Source organism: Odocoileus virginianus, chromosome 23 (genome assembly GCF_023699985.2).
Source record: "Odocoileus virginianus isolate 20LAN1187 ecotype Illinois chromosome 23, Ovbor_1.2, whole genome shotgun sequence".
NCBI classification, from domain to species: domain Eukaryota; kingdom Metazoa; phylum Chordata; class Mammalia; order Artiodactyla; family Cervidae; genus Odocoileus; species Odocoileus virginianus.
Window position 1 is genome coordinate 52727586 of NC_069696.1, and position 17683 is coordinate 52745268.

Consider the following 17683-nt stretch of genomic DNA (forward strand, 5'->3'; position numbering starts at 1 on the left):
GTAAGAAGGTTTAAGACAAATTGAGCTATAGAAGTGGTCCATGGTTAGAACATGGACACCATTCCAAGGAATGTGGACTAGTATTTGATTTACACTTTTTAGAAATGAATTCTGACGAAAGTATGAAAGATGCAAAGCAGATGGGGGACAAAGCTACATGCAAGAGGCTAACAGAGATCAAAGGCTTCTGAGGTTGTCCAGAGACTAAAGGGCCCTGAAATGGGGCTCTGAAAGTGGGGATGAAGAGAAAGGAAAGAGCTAAGTCTTGTCTAAGATCCAAGGCATTTAATGAGCAATTAGAAGTGAGAGGTAAGAGAGAGAAAGAGGCTTGCAACGGTTTCCTGCTTGGGTGATGGACTGATAAAAGATGTTTGTTCACTTTGGGACATGCCGATTATGAGATCTTTATGAGGTTACCTGGATAGGTGGGGAGTTCAGGAGAGTGATTTTGGCTAGAGAAACGTCAGAACTACCAAAGCTGTGTGAGTGTACACTCAACAACACCAATGAGCCTTGTTCTACCCTGCAGACTGTCTGCTTGGATACACGTATTTCTAGCCACCACAAAACTGATTTCACAGCTAGGGGGGTTGAGTGTAAGCATGATAACACAATAGTATAAGAGAGATGGAGGCCTGGGCCAGGGTAGTACGGGGGGCGGGGGCTCAAAAGTTCCAACTTTTCATTCAGCACTCTTCCCAATGGGGCACTGAGATATTACAACTTATAGGAAATATATACTTGGCCACTCAGATGGCCAAAATATGTTTCTCATATATGTTTGTTCTTCATCCACAGTTTCTAGCTCACAACCCCCCCCCCCCAAACCCTTGGAATTGTTTTAAGCGTTGTAAGTGACAAAGATCTTTGGCTATGTTAATGAGGTGACTTTTGGAAAGTGGCTAAGGATAGAGGTTAAGTTGCAAATGGAGCCAACCATGTGATTAGAGGTTTAGCACTTTCAGTCCCATCCCCTGACCTTCAGGGAAGAGGAGAAGGGCTGGAAGTTGAATCTACAACCAGTGGCCAATGATTCAATCACAATTATGCAATGAAGCCTCTCTTGGATTGCAAGGAGATCAAACCAGTCAATCCTAAAGGAAATCAACCCTGAATATTCATTGGAAGGACTGTTGCTGAAGCTCCAACACTTTGGCCACCTGTTGGGAAGAGTTGACTCACTGGAGAAGACCCTGATGATGGGAAACATTTAAGGCAAAAGAAGGGGCAGCAGGGGATGAGATGGTTATATAGCATCACCGATTCAATGGACATAAATTTGAGCAAACTCCAGGAGACAGTGGAGGACAGAGGAGCCTGGCATAATACAGTCCGTGAGGTCAAAGAATTGGACACGGCTTGGTGACTGAACAACAACAATGAAGCCTGCAGAAAACCCCAAAAGGATGGTGTTTGGGAAGTTTCCAAGATGATGACCACATGGAGGTGCTGGGAGTGGGGTGCCTGCAGGGCCACGGAAGCACTACAGCCTTTCCCCACACCTTGCTCTGCGCATCTCTTCCCTCCAGCTGTTCCTGAGCTACATTATGTCCATTTACAGTAAACCTGTAATCTAATGACTAAAATGTTTCCACAAGTTCCGTGAGCCACTACGGCACATTAATGAGCACAGGACGGTCACAGGAACCTCTGGTTTATAGCCAGTCGGTCAGAAAGAGAGGGAACAACTGGAGTTACCTGAGCGGGCTGCCACTCCCTCCTCGGGAGGGTCTTCTCGACCCCAACAACAATCTGAAGTGGGTACGGGATGGGGGGGAATGGGGAGTGGTCTTGTAAGACTGAACCCTTAACCTGTGGAATCTGACTCTGTCTCCTTGTAGAGTCAGAATCGAGTTGAGCTGTAGGACAATCAGCTAGTGTCCCAAGAATTATATCTTGGTATCAGGATCCCTTCCCCTCCCCTCCATGCAATTTAAGCACCAGCTCACATTGCCCAGTATTCTCATTCATGCACTTGTGTCACAGGCAAATTGAATGTGCCTTCAAACATGCTTCAACATTTCTGCTTATTAAACCACATGTTGTTTTCAAGGCCTAGAACAATCATTAATTTTGGAATAATACACCCTCGGATTCAGACGAATTAGGGTTCAAACACCAACTGTGTCTATTGCTTTAAAACGACGAGGTGTTTTACTCTCCAATAAACCTCAGTTTCTTATCTGTCAAAGAGGCATAATAGTACCCATCTCTTAGGACTGTAATGAGGCTGCAAGATAACAGATAAAGATAAAGCATTTAGAAGACTACCTAGCACATGGTAACTGCTCAACCAGTGACTCATCCGTAGCAATTAACATAATAATGCTGGTATACTAGAAAAAAGCATGGTTTTTTTTTTCATATCAAAAGATCTATGTTTCCTCTCCAGAGTCACTAGTTATTATACTGTGTGATTAGCTTTCTTTTTCTCTCTTATACAATAGGGATAATAACAGTATCTAACTCATAGAGTTATTGTGAGGAGCCAATGTTTTCCGAAGTACTTGGAAAAGTAAAAGCACTCTACCAATATTAGTTATAATAATAATAATAATAAAACTGCCTACTGGATGAATAAGTGATTATAGTGACAAAATCTCCAAAGCATCTTTACAAAAGTTAATAAGTGTGCTTTCTCATCCAGCACAGAAAATATTTATTAAGCAACTTATAGTCCACAGGTAAATACCACGCTAGGCAAATGAAAGACACTGAGAAGCTGTCCACTAAAGGGCAGACTGCCGCATGGCTAATCATCAATGGTAGCTGTTTCAGCCACCACTCTCATCTTACTGTATGTGCTGCAGTTTTGTCTCCAAAGCCTTTTGGGAAAAAGACAGCTTTGAATTGATCCACGTCTGCTTTAGTCTCATCAAAGTTGATGCTGAACTGCTGAAGATATCTGCCATAGCACTGCAAAAGGGCCAGTTTATATTCCTGAAATAAAAAAAGGACTCGATGAAGGTTTTAAAACACCATTTTTCTTATCATTATTAAAATTAGGTGATATGGGGTTTCCCAGGTGGCGCTAGTGCTAAAGAACCCACCTGCCAATGCAGGAAACAGAAGAGACGTGGGTTTGATCCCTGGGGTGGAAAAGATCCTCCAGAGGAGGGAATGGCGACCCACTCAGGTATTTTTGCCTGTAGAATCCCATGGACAGAGGAGCCTGGCAGGGTCACAAACACTCGGACATGACTGAAGCAACTTAGCACACCCAATGTTCGTATTATTCTCAATGATGTCAATGTTGATAATTACCATGACCACCATTACTTCCATCATGACATCATTACTAACATTATCACAACTATTTCCAAACACACACATGACAAACACTGTTCTTGGCAATTCATGTGCATTATTTAATTCTCCTCACAACGAAACAATTGCGAGATGAGACTTCAAAGACGGGGATACTCCCCAGGGTGTTGTGTGTGGTAATACCTGGATGGATATACTCAAAATCCAACAGGTTCAACCTCAACGGAGGATAGTAATCCACCAACTCAATCACAGAAGTGGAGGAACTGTTTAACCAGCCTTGCTTCTCTGATACCTCCTAAGCTCCAAAAAAGAAAGGACAGGTAGGGGAGGGCAGCTAGGTAGAGGAGAAAAAAATGGGGGTGGGTGGAGGAAAGAAGGAAGAGGAAAAAAGAAAGGAATGAAAGAAAGAAGGGAGAAGAGAAGAGAAGATTGCAGGTGATGAGCTGGCTCTTTCATGTCCCATTTCTGCAGTTACATCAGGACCAATCAGTCTGAGCTGTTGTTAGTTAACGATTCTCGTCAGTTCTAATTCATGCTTAGGTTCCCATTACAAAGTCAGATGCCTCATTTCTGAAGCCCACAGGGCACAGCTGACCTGGAAAGTTTCAGGGCGGTGGATGCCAGCAGGGCTCCACAGATGAGTCAGCTCCAGCCTTCCTCTGCTTCTTCCCATGAGACTGTGTTTCCAGGAAGAGCAGCTGCCCTGGGTGTGAACTGCCTCTTGGGTTACCTTGCCCCTCTGCAGATTCAGAGTCAAAACGCTCTTTTGTTCCTATTTCTATTGACTTGTTTGTTACTGGCTCACTAATTAATTCTGAATCTTTTCCATTCTAACTTGATTCACACAATGAATTCAAATCTAGGTTCAAAACAAGAGTAGTCCAACCAGATGAGCTTTACTGTAACTAAAATAAAAATAGATTCTAGAAACCAAAGTAACCACTCAAGTTTGTTTCCAGGGTTATAAATACCTTTCCGGACCACTTTCCCATCAGTGAAAAGTAGTTAAAACATTTTCTTTGTTTTTTTAGTAAATCTTTTAGATATTCTACCTGAAATACTCTGAATGCTTGGCCACTGCCCATTATCAACTTGCTTTATCAACTTCTAACATGTTCCTTCTTCCTCCCTCCACCCACCTGGATACTCCTGAAACAACCTCAGACCATGTTGTATATCACCAGCTCCTTATTATGGAATTCTCCAGGCAAGAATACTGGAGTGGGATGCCATTTCTTTCTTCAGGGGATCTTCCTGACCCAAGTATTAAACCCAGGTCTCCTGCATTGCAGGCAGATTCCTTACCATATGAACCAACAGGGAAGCCTTGTTATATTGAGAAGAAGCATAAAAATAAAGATCGGGGCACTCATCTAATTCTTGTGAAAACTGTTATTCCATTTCACATGAATATAGCTTACAAGTTGGATCGCACTTGGGTTTCTTTTTCTGTAGTTTCCCAAACTCTGCATTTTCAAGTCTCTAAGAACCATGGTCCAATTACATGGAGCTGAGAGGATTCTTTAATTTGGGCAGCCGAAAATAGATCTTAATGCTCCCTTATGCAAGTTCCTCTGCATCTTTGCCTCTATTCGGTAAATTTCCCTCCCAGACCAAAAAGATTCAAGCCCAGAAAATAGAAATGGAGGAGGAAAATGAAGCTGAAAAACTGTAGACTGAGAAGATTTGAAATTGTGCCCCTAAGAGTTAAGAGAAGCTCATAACAAATAGAAATTCATGAGCTTGTCTTACAGAACACAGATAAAGGAAGAGTTTGTTAAAAGCCCTTTGTTTGTAAACTACCTTCACTGATTAAGGTAGCTTTAGTTATTTTTTTCTCTTTCTTTTTCTCTCTCCTTAATTGCATACCTTCCCAGCTTTGTGGCAGAAAGCAAAGAACTAAAGAGCCTCTCGATGAAAGTGAAAGAGGAGAGTGAAAAAGTTGACTTAAAACTCAAAATTCAAAAAAACAAAGATCATGGCATTTGGTCCCATCACTTCATGGGCAAATCGATGGGGAAACAATGGAAACATTGTGATAGACTTTATTTTGGGGGGCTCCAAAATCACTGCAGATGGTGACTGCAGCCATGAAATTAAAAAACCCTTGCTCCTTGGAAGGAGAGCTATGGCCCACCTAGATAGCATATTAAGAAGCATAGACATTACTTTGCCAACAAAAGTCCATTTAGTCAGAGCTGTGGTTTTTCCAGTAGTCATGTATGAATGTGAGAGTTGGACTATAAAGAAAGCTGAGCACTGAAGAATTGATGTTTTTGAACTGTGGTGTTGGAGAAGACTCTTGAGAGTCCCTTGGACTCCAAGGAGAACCAACCAGTCCATCCTAAAGGAAATCTGTCCTGAAAATTCATTGGAAGGACTGATACTGAAGCTGAAACTCCAATACTTTGGTCACCTGATGGGAAGAACTGACTCACTGGAAAAAACCTGATGCTGGGAAAGACTGGAGGCAGGAGGAGAATGGGACAGAGGATGAGATGGTTGGACGGCATCACTGACTCAATGGACAGGAGTTTGAGCAAGTTCTGGGAATTTGTGACGGACAGGGAAGCCTGGGGTGCTGCAGTCCATGGGGTCGCAGAGTCGGACACGACTGAGTGACTGAACTGAATGGACAGCTTCAGGCTGTCCAGCTGTTTTACAGGAACTAGAGTCAGCTCTTGCCTAGAGCCAGCCAACTGGGGGATGGCTGGGACCCCCAACCCTAAAATTAGGCCTGCCCAGGGCTCTTGACCAGCCTTTTGACGTCAGAGGCGGAAAAGCTCTGGGCTCCCATCAGGCTATGCACCTCCATTTTGAATACACACATAACCCGGGTGCACCTGTGCAGAACTCTGACTACCTCACCTTCCCCCTACCTCCAATCAGCTTTCCCCGAGCCTAAGACCACACTGTTGATATCTCATAAATATCTCAACTCCCTCACCTTCCAGGAGGCAGATCTGAGACTTGTTCCTCGCCTGGTTGCCTTGTGAATAAACTGTTTCTCTGCTGCAAACCTCAGCGGCTCAGTACTTGGCTCACTTCATGTCAGGAAAATGGACCTGGCTTGGTAACAGAGTCCCTCCCATGTCTGGCCTAAAATCACTTTGTATAAAATAACACTTGGTCCAAGGATCCTATTAATACATGTGCCAAAGACTCATATTTAACTTGGAATAATTTGGGCCCAAGCCAGAGGTTATGGGGAAAAATTCACATTTTCATTAACTGAAAACCCAGCGTCGGTGTGGTCTTATCAAGCCAAGTCTATGAGTCTGCAGCAATCCAAGACCCAGGCATTAATAATGGAACCAGAAATAAGGCAGGGACTCGGTTGGAATACAACACTGAGTAAGAACTGGGGCCTGTACGGAATGACTGCTGCAATTACATACGGCAAAGTGTTGAGAAGGAGCTGAAGGTCATTGAGACAAGGCACCTGGAAGCAAGCAACAGAGCAGCAAGGCCCTGCAAGGGCTGTGGGCAAGGTCAGCCACGTGAAAAACAACAGGAAGTGGCGTCTGGGCTCCTTTGTGTGCGGTAGGAACGTGATGACTCAGCACTTCCTGCCGGGCGCCTACCACACCCTCTGCTAACTACGGACTGTGCTCCTGCCCAGCCTCAGCCTTCTGTCCTTCTGCTCAGGAACCTCTCGCCTCCGGAGAATCCCGACTACAAAACTTAAAAGTGCACACTTTTTCTGTCACTGTGCCTCACTAAAATTTTTACATATTCCCTTGGATTTTTCCAACGGGGGGGGGGGGGGGCGAAACTGTGTAAAAGAGGAATGCTATCCAATAATAATAATAATAATAATAATAATAATTAGCCAAATGAGTTTCATTTGGGCTCTTTTTACTCCAGAGGTACTTACTTTCATTTCACAAAGGCTATCTCCAACCTTCAGAAGCTTCTCGTTGTAATAGGCAGCTGGCAGCCGGGGGGCGTATTTGGTCCAGATATTAAACAAAGAGGTGGCACTGTAAAAATTATAAAATAAAACGATATCTTCAAAGTCAACAGGAAACCTACATTAATTAGCAAGCAATCCTTAAAAACTTACCTTGTGCTAAGTTTTTTAACTTTTCATTTTGTATTGGGGTAGAGCCAACGCTCAATGCTGTGCAGTTTCAGGCGAACAGCAAACGGACTCAGCCGCACATGTACGTGTATCCCTTTTCCCCAGACTCCCCTCCCCTCCAGGCTGCCTCACAACACTGAGCAGAGTTCCCTGTGCTGGACCGGAGGCCCTTGTTGGTTATCCATTTTAAATATAGCACTGTGTACATGTCCATCCCAAACTGCCTAACTATCCCTTCCCCCATCCTTCCTCCCCTGTGCTTTCTAATGTGCCATATTGTCAATGTCTAATTATTGAAAAATGTAATTATGGTTATAAGTGGTATTTCCTTTGTACCAAGCACTGACAGCTCTTTATATGCATCTTTAATGATTTTAAAATTTTAATATTTTTATTGATATAGTTTCAGATGTACTACATAGTGATTCACAATTTTTAAAAGCTCTACTCCATTTATAGTTATTATCAACCACTGACTATATTTCCTGTGCTATGCAATATATCCTTGTAGCATACATAGTAGTTTGTACCTCTTAATCCCCCACCTCTATCTGGCCCCTCACACCTTCCCCCTCCCCCCTGGTAACCACTAGCTTGTTCTCTATGTCTGTGAGTCTGTTTCTTTGTTATAACAGTTACTAGTTTGTTGTATTTTTTAGATTCCACATATAAGTGATATCATAAAGTATTTGTCTTTCTCTGGCTGACTTCTTTCAGCTGGCATAATGATGCCCTCCAAGTCTATCCATATTGTTGCAAATGGCAAGATTTCATTCTTTTTTATGGCTGAGTAATATTCCTGTGTGTGTGTGTGTGTGTGTGTGTGTAAAGTGTTCATGAGTGTATCACATCTTCTTTATCCATCCATCTCTTGAAGAACACTTAGGTTTCTTCCATATCTTAGTTATTATAAATATTGCTGCTATGAACACTGGGACTGACTCTTTGGAAGCATTTTTTTAAATCAACTTTATTTTTTAAAGTAGCTCTAGATTCACAGAACAACTGAGCAGAATGCATAGAGACTCCCCCATGTGCCCCTGTCTCTGGCACAAGCACAGCCTCCTCCGTTATTAACATCACTCACCAAAGTGGTACATTTGTTACAATTCACACATTAACACATCATTTTCACCCAGTGTCCCTAGTTTACATTAGGGTTTATTCTTGGTGCTGTCCATTATATGGCCTTGGACAAATGTATAGTGACATGTATCCACCGTTGTATCACAGAGAGTAGTTTCACTGCCCTAAAAGTCTTCTGTGCTCTGCCTATTCATCATTCCCTCCCCACTACCCCAACCACTGAACTTCCTACTCTCTCCATAGTTTTGCCTTTTTCAAGATGCCATATAGTTGGAATAATGTAGTATCAATATGTAGCACTTTCAAATTGGCTTCTTTCACTTAGTAATGAGGATTTAATATTCACCCATGTTTTCCCATAGCTTGATAGCTCCTTTCTTCTTAGCACTGAATAATATTCCATTGTCTATGTATGCCACAGTTTACCAGTTTACTTACTGAGAGACATCTTGTTTGTGTCCAAGTTTTAGCAATCTGTATAAAACTGTTACAAACATCCATGTGCAGATTTTTGTATGGAATAAGTTTTCAGCTTCTTTGGGTAAATACTAAAGAGCATGACTGCTGGATTATATGGTAAGAATATGTTTAGTTTTATAAGAAAACATCAAACTGTCTTCTCAAGTGGCTTTACCAATTTGCATTCCCACCAGCAATGAATGAAAATTTTCCCGTTGATCCACATCCTTTCAGCATTTGGTATTGTCAGTGTTCTGGATTCTGGCCATGCTAATAGGTGTGCAGTGGTATCTCACTGTTGTTTTAACTTATACCTTCCTGATAACACATGATTTGGAGCACCTTTTCATATATTTATTTGTCATTTATTTATCTTCCTTGGGTCTGCTAAGATTTGGGGCCTGTTTTTAAAATCAGGTTGTTTTCCTATTGCTGAGTTTTTAAGAGTTCCATGTATATTTTAGATAGTAGTCCTTTATCAAATACGTCTTTTGCAACTTTTTTCTCCCAGTCTGTGGCTTGGCTTTCATTCTATTGACAGTGTCTTTCACAGGGCAGAAAATTTTAATTTTCATGAAGTCCAGTTTATCAATTCTTTCTTTCATGGATCATGTCTTCAGTGTCGTACCTCAAAAGCCACTGCCAAACTAAAGGTCATCTCGATTTCTCCTATATTATCTCCTAGGAGTTTTATAGCATAGAATTTACATTAGGTTTGTGATCCATTTTGAGTTAATTTTGGGGAAGGGTATAAGGTCTATAGCTAGATATGGTTTTCACGTGTGGATGTGCAATGGCAGCACCATTTGTTAAAAAGATTTGCTTCAATGTATGGCCATCACTCCTTTGTGAAAGACCAGTTGCCTATATTTACATCCATCTGGGCTCTTTATTCTGTTCCTTTGATCTGTTTGTCCATTCTTTCACCATACCATGCTATCGTAGTCAATGTAGTAAGTCTTGAAGTCAGGTAGTGTCAGTCCTCCAAATTTCTTCTCCTTCAATATTGTGTTGCCTAATCTGGGTCTTTTGCCAACATGAGTATTTTTCACTTCATTTTCACAACTGAGATGGGTAGTATCAACATCCCAAATATACAGCTGATCAAACTGAGGCAGGGTGCATCTATACTCTTAGCCAGCATATAACCGTGCCTTCCAGTCCTCTGGAATCTAAACTCCCTGAGAGCCAGGACTTCATCTGTTTAGTCATTGCCCAGCCCCAAGAGCAGTGAATAGCTAGTGTAAGTCAGCACTCAATAAATACTTGTTGACAGAAAGAATGAATGGATGAAGGACTCGGGAAAAGAATTCTTTGTTTTTATTTTATGCTTTTCTATAAAGAGTTCAAAGGTTCAACTGTCCAGTCAGTCCATTTAGGGTTATGTTTCCTATGTGGTTTCTAACCAGAGTTCAAAGGGAAGCAGATCATTGCTTATTTTGTTCACCAATTTAGTTAATATTTACTCCTTCCCTCTCTCTTGGAAATTATAAATGCCTCGAGGAAAAATCTAAATTTCTCTTAATAGTTGTCCGATCCTATCTCGTAAATTCCTAGGTAAGAAAGGTGTTATACACTCAAAGTGAGTGCCTCCTCAAAACTCACATGTTGAAGCCCAATTCCCCCGCGCGGCTGCGTTTGAAGGAGACTCTGAGGAAGTAAGGGTGGGGTCGTGAGGGTGGGGCCCTGGTCCACTGGGATTAATCCATATAAGAAGAGACACCAACAAGTTCTCTCTGTGTGTGCTTCACAGAGGAAAGACTGTATGAGAACAAAGTGGACATCTTTCAAGCCAGGAAAAGAGCTCTCACCAGAAACTGATGCTGCCAGACCTCCATCTGGGACTTCTAGCCTCCAGAACAATGAGAAAACAAATTTCTGTTGTTTAAGTCACCCAGTCTATGTGATTTTGCTATAGAAGCCCAAACTGACTAATTAATAATTGACTATGCCAAAGCCTTTGACTGTGTATACCACAACAAACTGTAGAAAATTCTTCAAGAGATGGGAATACCAGACCACATAACCTGCCTCCTGAGAAATCTGTATGCAGGTCAGAAGCAACAGTTAGAACTGGACATGGAACAACAAACTGGTTCCAAATTGAAAAAGAAGTACGTCAAGGCAGTATATTGTCACCCTGCTTATTTAACTTATATGCAGAGTACATCATGAGAAACACTGGGCAGGAAGAAGCACAAGCTGGAATCAAGATTGCCAGGAGAAATATCAATAACCTCAGATATGCAGATGACACCACCCTTATGGCAGAAAGTGAAGAAGAACTAAAGAGCCTCTTGATGAAAGTGAAAGAGGAGAGTGAAAAGGCTGGCTTAAAATTCAACATTCAGAAAACTAAGATCATGGCATCTGGTCCCATCACTTCATGGCAAATAGATGGGGAAACAGTGGAAACAGTGGCAGACTTTATTTTGTGGGGCTCCAAAATCACTACAGATGGTGACTGCAGCCATGAAATTAAAAGATGCTTGCTCCTTAGAAGAAAAGTTATGACCAACCTAGACAGCATATTAAAAAGCAGAGACATTATTTTGTCAAGGTTCATCTAGTCAAAGATATGGTTTTTCCAGTAGTCATGTATGGGTGTGAAAGTTGGACTATAAAGAAAGCTGAGCACTGAAGAATTTATGCTTTTAACTGTGATGTTGGAGAAGACTCTTGAGAGTCCCTTGAACTTTAAGGAGATCCAACCAGTCCATCCTAACGGAAATCTGTCCTGAATATTCATTGGAAGGACTGATGCTGAAGCTGAAACTCCAATACTTTGGCCACCTGATGCGAAGAACTGACTCTTAGGAAAAGACCCTGATGCTGGAAAAATTGAAGGTGGGAGGAGAAGGGGACCACAGAGGATGAGATGGTTGGATGGCTTCACTGACTTGATGAACATGAGTTTGAGTAAGCTCCGGGAGTTGGTGATGTACAGGGAGGCCTGGGGTGCTGCAGTCCATGGGATCGCAAAGAACTGGACACAACTGAGCAACTGAACTGAAGTTAGTAATTGGGCTTCCAGATGGCTCAGGGGTAAAGAATCTGCCTGCAATGCAGGAGACGTGGGTTTGATCCCTGGTCAGGAAGATCTCCTGGAGGACGGAATGGCAACCCTCTCCAGTATTCTTAGTAGCCCAAGCAGACTGATATAGGCAAGAAGCTAAACTTAAGGGCTGAAGATGGCTCAAGTACTTATCAGGTACACATCGGGTATTAATGGAACAACCTCAACAAAAACACGTTAAAAAAAAGTCAATTAATTACCTAAATGATGGGGTTTCCCTGATAGCTCATTTGGTAAAGAATCTGCCTGCAACGCAGGAAACCCTGGTTCAATTCCTGGGTCGGGGAGAATCCCTGGAGAACGGCTAGGCTACCCAATCCAGTATTCCTGGACTTCCCTTGTGGCTCAGCTAATAAAGAATTCACCTGCAATATGGGAGACCTGGGTTTGATCCCTGGGTTGGGAAGATCCCCTGGAGAAGGGAAAGGCTACCCAGTTTCCAAGGACTACAGTCCATGGGGTCTCAAAGAGTCGGACACGACTGAACGACTTTCAAAAAAAAAATTAAATGGTAATAGCTCAGTGACAAGAGAGGAGGCGGATACAGAGTATTCCTGCCTTCATGGACAGATTAACAATATTTAAGGGTAGTAAAATATATACATGTAATCATGCCAAATAAAGTGTATGGAAAACATAGCTCACAGAAGTTTAAAAAGGTAAATGTGTTTTGGTTTGTTTGTTTTGCCTTTTTCACTTTGATTTCTGCTTCATGAAATGCATTATAATAAATAAAATATAGTAAATCCAAGACATTTAAGGTAGAAATCTTAAATTACATAGTTGAAAGAGTTCTTTCTTCCCAAACCTTACACATGAGATAATGATGAGTAGGTCTGTTACTCATAAAAGAAAAATACCAAATTCATAAATCATTCAAGGTTACATAACAGAATTTCCTTTTTTTTAAAGTGAGCCATAAGTTCAAGTTAAAATTACTTACTGGGAATTGGCTTACATAATGATTAAATAGGGAAAATATATAATATGTAACACACATCATTTAAGAAAAGTTGTTAATACACTTTTGATTGCTATTTGACTATAACTGTTGCTGGATATTTAGAATTTTCTAAAGCAGAAAAACATAACTATGTAAAAAGAATATCAAAATTTTGTGTCCTTATAACAAAAGCATACCTTTAAAATACATCACACTCTAAGGACATTGCTGGTAGGATCAAAATCTGTATTTTAGGTACTACAAATTTTATACTTATATGAGACTCTACAGTTATAAAAATAAGCAATTTTTTATTTTAAAAAATAACCATCTTGTCAAATATGTTATAAAAGCAACTCCTACCTCCAGTACTCCTAACTGGTCTCCACATTGCCATCATTACTCCATTTGGACAAAGTCAACAACATATTTTAAAACAATATCACATATGGTTAATTCTTTGCCAAAAACTAAGCAACGATTTCTCATTGCATTTGGAGTAAATGTAAACTCTATAAATGGCCTCTAAAACCTTGCACCCCCCGATCTACCCTCTAATCTCATCTCATAGAACTGCACCCACACTCTCCACACTGTGCTAAATAGGCTTCTGTCCACTCCTCCAAGGCCCCCGCCTCTTTCCTGCCAAGATCCTCCCACACGATCGTTCCTTCTGTTTATCCTCTTCTTCCTTGCTGGTGGACTGCCGGGCATCCTTCTAATCTCAGCCTCATGTCACCTCCCTCACCATTCATTTGAAGGCAAGTCTCCACTACATTCCCGTTAAGCACTATGCTCAATTGCTATCTACTCTAACCACCTTATTGAAGATTGCAACCTCCTGTCTCCCACTCCGTAACTTTTCCTCTTTTTCTCCCTAGCACTTATCACTTTCTAGGACACCACAAAATGTACTTATTTAATATGCTTATTGTTTATGCCCCCCTCTAGAATATAAGCACCAAGAGGGCAGGAGGTTTTGTCTGGTTCATTGCTGTATCCCCAGGACTTAGGGCAACACATGGCACATGTAAATCTCAGTAGCTTCTTCCTTCACGGCGCTTGTTGTTTGTGTGCTGACTTATTAAAAGCCTTCACTTATTAAAAGTGACTCATTAAAAGCCTATCCCCCTCTCTCCATGAGCACAGATTCCCATATCTATTTTGCTCATCGCTGTCTAACCCATAATTGGTGCAGGCCCTAGAGCTTCCGTGGTGGCTCAGTGGTAAAGAATTCACCTGCCAAGCAGGGGATGGGGGTTCCATCCTTGGGTTGGGAAGATCCCCTGGAGAAGGAAATAGCAACTCACTCTAGTATTCTTGTCTAGAAAATCCCATGGACAGAGGACCCTGGTGGGCTACAGTCTACGGGGTCACAGAAGAGACAGACGTGCCTTAGCAACTCAACAGCAACAACAGTGCAGACCCTGGCATATCGCAGGCACTCAATAAAAAATTACTCTGTAAATAAATACCTAAACATGTGAGAAATTAGATGGCTGAGGTCCATGTCAATCCTTAATGTTTGTGAGTTTCTGTTTACAGATGGGGCTGACACTGTACTTACCAACTGACCCAGATCAACAATTATTGAGGAAAAAAAAGGATAATTCTCAAATGCTTTCAATGCCAAATATTCATTGCATGTTCACAATATCCCAACCCTCAGGTTAGGTGCCAGAGATACAGCAATGAAAAAGTGGATCACCATCTAAACTCAACAGGAAGCTTACATTCTAACAGGAGAGATGGACAATACATAAGAAATGAATATTCAATAAAAGTATAAATTGATGGATGAATCCTTCATTAGATATGAAAGGCCTCCTAAGGAGGTAACAGCCAAACTAAGACCTGGAAGAAGAGAAGGAGCCAGATACTTGAAAAATTGAGGAAAGAACATTTCTGACAAAGGAGGCAGCAAATATAAAGCCCCTGGGATGATAAACAAAGGTCTGCTTTCCCAGAAAGTCCTGGGAGAGAAGTGAGGGATGAGCTGAGATGAAAGAGGCAGGCAAGACCAGAGCTTCATATCCTAGAGGACACCAGAAAAAGTCGTAATTTTATTCTAAAAGCAAGGGGAAACAGAAGTCTTTAGATAAGGGAGTGGGTGATTTGTTGATAAGGGTCATCCTGATTGCCATGTGAAGGATAGATTTGAGACTCAAGCGGCTACAGAGAAAATTTGCGATGGTGATGGTCTGAACTGGAATGTTGGCAGTGGAGATGGAAAGATAAACTATTATCTAAGGCACAAAAACAGAAACATTTTAAATATAAATATATGTAGCCTGAGTTTCGCAGGTGGCACTAGTGGTAAAGAACCCACATGCTAATTCAGGAAATGTAAGAGATGCAGGTTCCATCCCTGGGTGGGGAAGATCCCCTGGAAGAGGGCACGGCAACCCACTCCAGTATTCTTGCCTAGAGAATCCCATGGACAGAGGAGCCTGGGGGCACAATCCATGGTGCCGCAAAGAGTCAGACACGACTGAACCGACTTAGCACACATGTACGCACATGTAGCTTAGCCACGTAAAGTACTTTCCTTAGTCAATTCTTGGTTCTCATTTTATTTGGCCCACCAGCAGGATTTGCCACAACTGACTGACCATTCCTTCCTTCTTAAAGCACTTTCTCTACTTGGCTTCCAGTACACCAGTGGATTTCCTCTGCCTCTTGGGCCACTCCTTCTTAGTCTCTACCAGTTTCTCCCCATCTCCCCCTATTTGTCTGTGTTGGAGAGTTCCCGAGTTCAGTCCTTGGACTCTCTTCTTCTCCATCTATACTCACTCCCTTAGCTACTCCATCAAATGTCAAAGTTTAAATGTCATCCATACGCTGATGAATCCCAAATGTATTTCTCCTCTGACCCCCAGACTCCACATATCCAACTACCTACATAATAACTCTACCTGGATGGTGAATCACATCTCAATCTTAATATATCTACAAACTAACTCTTCATCTCCCTCACTCCTGTCCGAACATGTTCTTCCCACAGTCACAATCGCGCCCCAGGACCTCCATACTTGCCATTCTCCCAGTGTGGCCAACTCTTTGTATAGAAATCTTATCATTTGCTACCATACCTCCCTCTCTTCTTTCTCAAAGGTCAGTTTTCCTGACTTTCCCTGACCATGTTCCCTCCCATTCCATTTTAAATTATAACACCCACCTGATATCATTATCTTCCTCCCTGCTCTAATTTTCTACCACTTAACTCCTTGTAAAATAATTCCCTTACATATTTGTTTAGTGGCTGTTGGTAGACACAAAAATACATACTCCATGGGGATATGAATTTGAATATTCTTTTAACTTGATGTTTTCCTAGTTCCTGGAATGGAACCTGATATTTAGGAGGTGCTCAATAAATATGCACTTAAATCCTTGAATGAATAATAAAGTTAAAACTATTTCTTCATATTAAATACATGGATGAAAAATATAAGATGAAACCACTTGCCTACATTTCTAACTGTTCGGTTTGCAATGTGTTTTGCCTGGGAAAGAAAGATGGTTAACACAAACAGGAAAGAGCCTTAAAAACAGGTAGTCTGCAGTTCGAGATAATAACATGGTGATGGAATCCAAAAAAGGCAAACGTGCAAAATGAGTCACAAAATCAAGAACAAGTTACTGTGATGCTATTAATAGTAGCAGTTGAAAAAGGAATAAAGTACAAATGTTCACAAAATGGCATCAAGAATTAACTTTTTCATGAACTTAAGTGACCTCAAAGTTATTCCTTTCCCTCCATATACAAAACTGTACCCACAACATGGAAAGTTGTGAAACCTGTGAGTGAGCCAAAACTTCACTGGCATGCATTGGCAATTAGAAGACACTCAGAACAAATGTTGAATTATGTGAACGGGTGAATTATGAAACATTTCTTTGTTGACTTTTATTCTGACCCGAGCAGGAAGTCAAGACACATTTACCAGGCATTAAGGATTGTAATAGCGACGAGTCTTCACTTCTTCAACTTCGTGTATATCTCCGGGCCCTTTGGCCAGGTTCTGCATCCGCAACACCGACCAGCTCCAGGGACCACTGCCCGCCTCCTCAGAGCATCTCCGCCTCTGGGCCCTGGGAGTTGTCTTCTCCGGACAGCACCCGCCCCAGGGCCCTGCCTCTGCTTACCAAAGCCGGTGGAACTCATATTTCTGTTCTTCCGTTGTAGCTAAAGCCGTCTTTCTCTTCATGAAGCCTAGCAACTCCTGAATCTCCTTCTCACAGGTGGCCAGGAGTGGGTTTTTTGCGTCCAGCGGCCCATAAAATACTGCGAGGGGCAACAAGTCCTCGTGGCCGGCCGAGCGAGGCTGTGGGCTCAGAGAGCTCGCCTTCGACTCCAGGGGCGACTTCGAAATCGCAGTAGAGGGCAGGGGCGCGGTCGGCGGCGACACGGAGGTGGGAGACGCGTTTGGTGAAGAGACCGAGCAGGTGCCTTGCGCCGCCATGTTGACGAGACCCGGGCCCGTCCCGGGGTGTGTGTACACGCGGTTGCCCGGCGACGGTCTCGTGGTAACCAGGCTTCCCGCGAGCGTTTGGGGAAATACAGCGGCCCCTGGAGGGCAAAAGAAGAAAAACCTTGTCCAGAAAGCAGTGTTACTCCTGACTTGGTTTTGCTCTCTTGCTCACCGCTAGATGTGATAACAGAGGATTCTGGAGAGAGAGCGAATAGGAGAGCCAGAAACTTAGGATCACATATCCAAACTATACTTTTTCCATTTCGACCACTTAATAATGATGCTCATTA

The 17683-nt window shown here is 42.2% G+C and overlaps 1 protein-coding gene across 8 annotated transcripts in view; it reads right to left on the bottom strand.

The window, feature by feature from the left end:
• Nucleotides 1-17405, bottom strand: part of CFAP54 (cilia and flagella associated protein 54) — a 298472-nt gene extending 281067 nt beyond the window's left edge. For 7 of the 8 annotated variants that reach the window (XM_070454137.1, XM_070454138.1, XM_070454135.1 and 4 more), the window contains exons 1-3: nucleotides 17068-17405; nucleotides 7148-7253; nucleotides 2797-2940 (exon numbers count right to left, since the gene is read on the bottom strand). In XM_070454137.1, the coding sequence (XP_070310238.1) occupies nucleotides 2797-2940; nucleotides 7148-7253; nucleotides 17068-17384 (567 nt within the window). In that variant the 5' untranslated portion in view covers nucleotides 17385-17405. Of the gene's footprint in view, nucleotides 1-2796; nucleotides 2941-3865; nucleotides 3987-7147; nucleotides 7254-17067 lie in introns of those variants that run through there. The other variant, XM_070454140.1, reaches the window with a different exon arrangement.
• Between the last annotated feature and the right edge of the window lie 278 nt (nucleotides 17406-17683).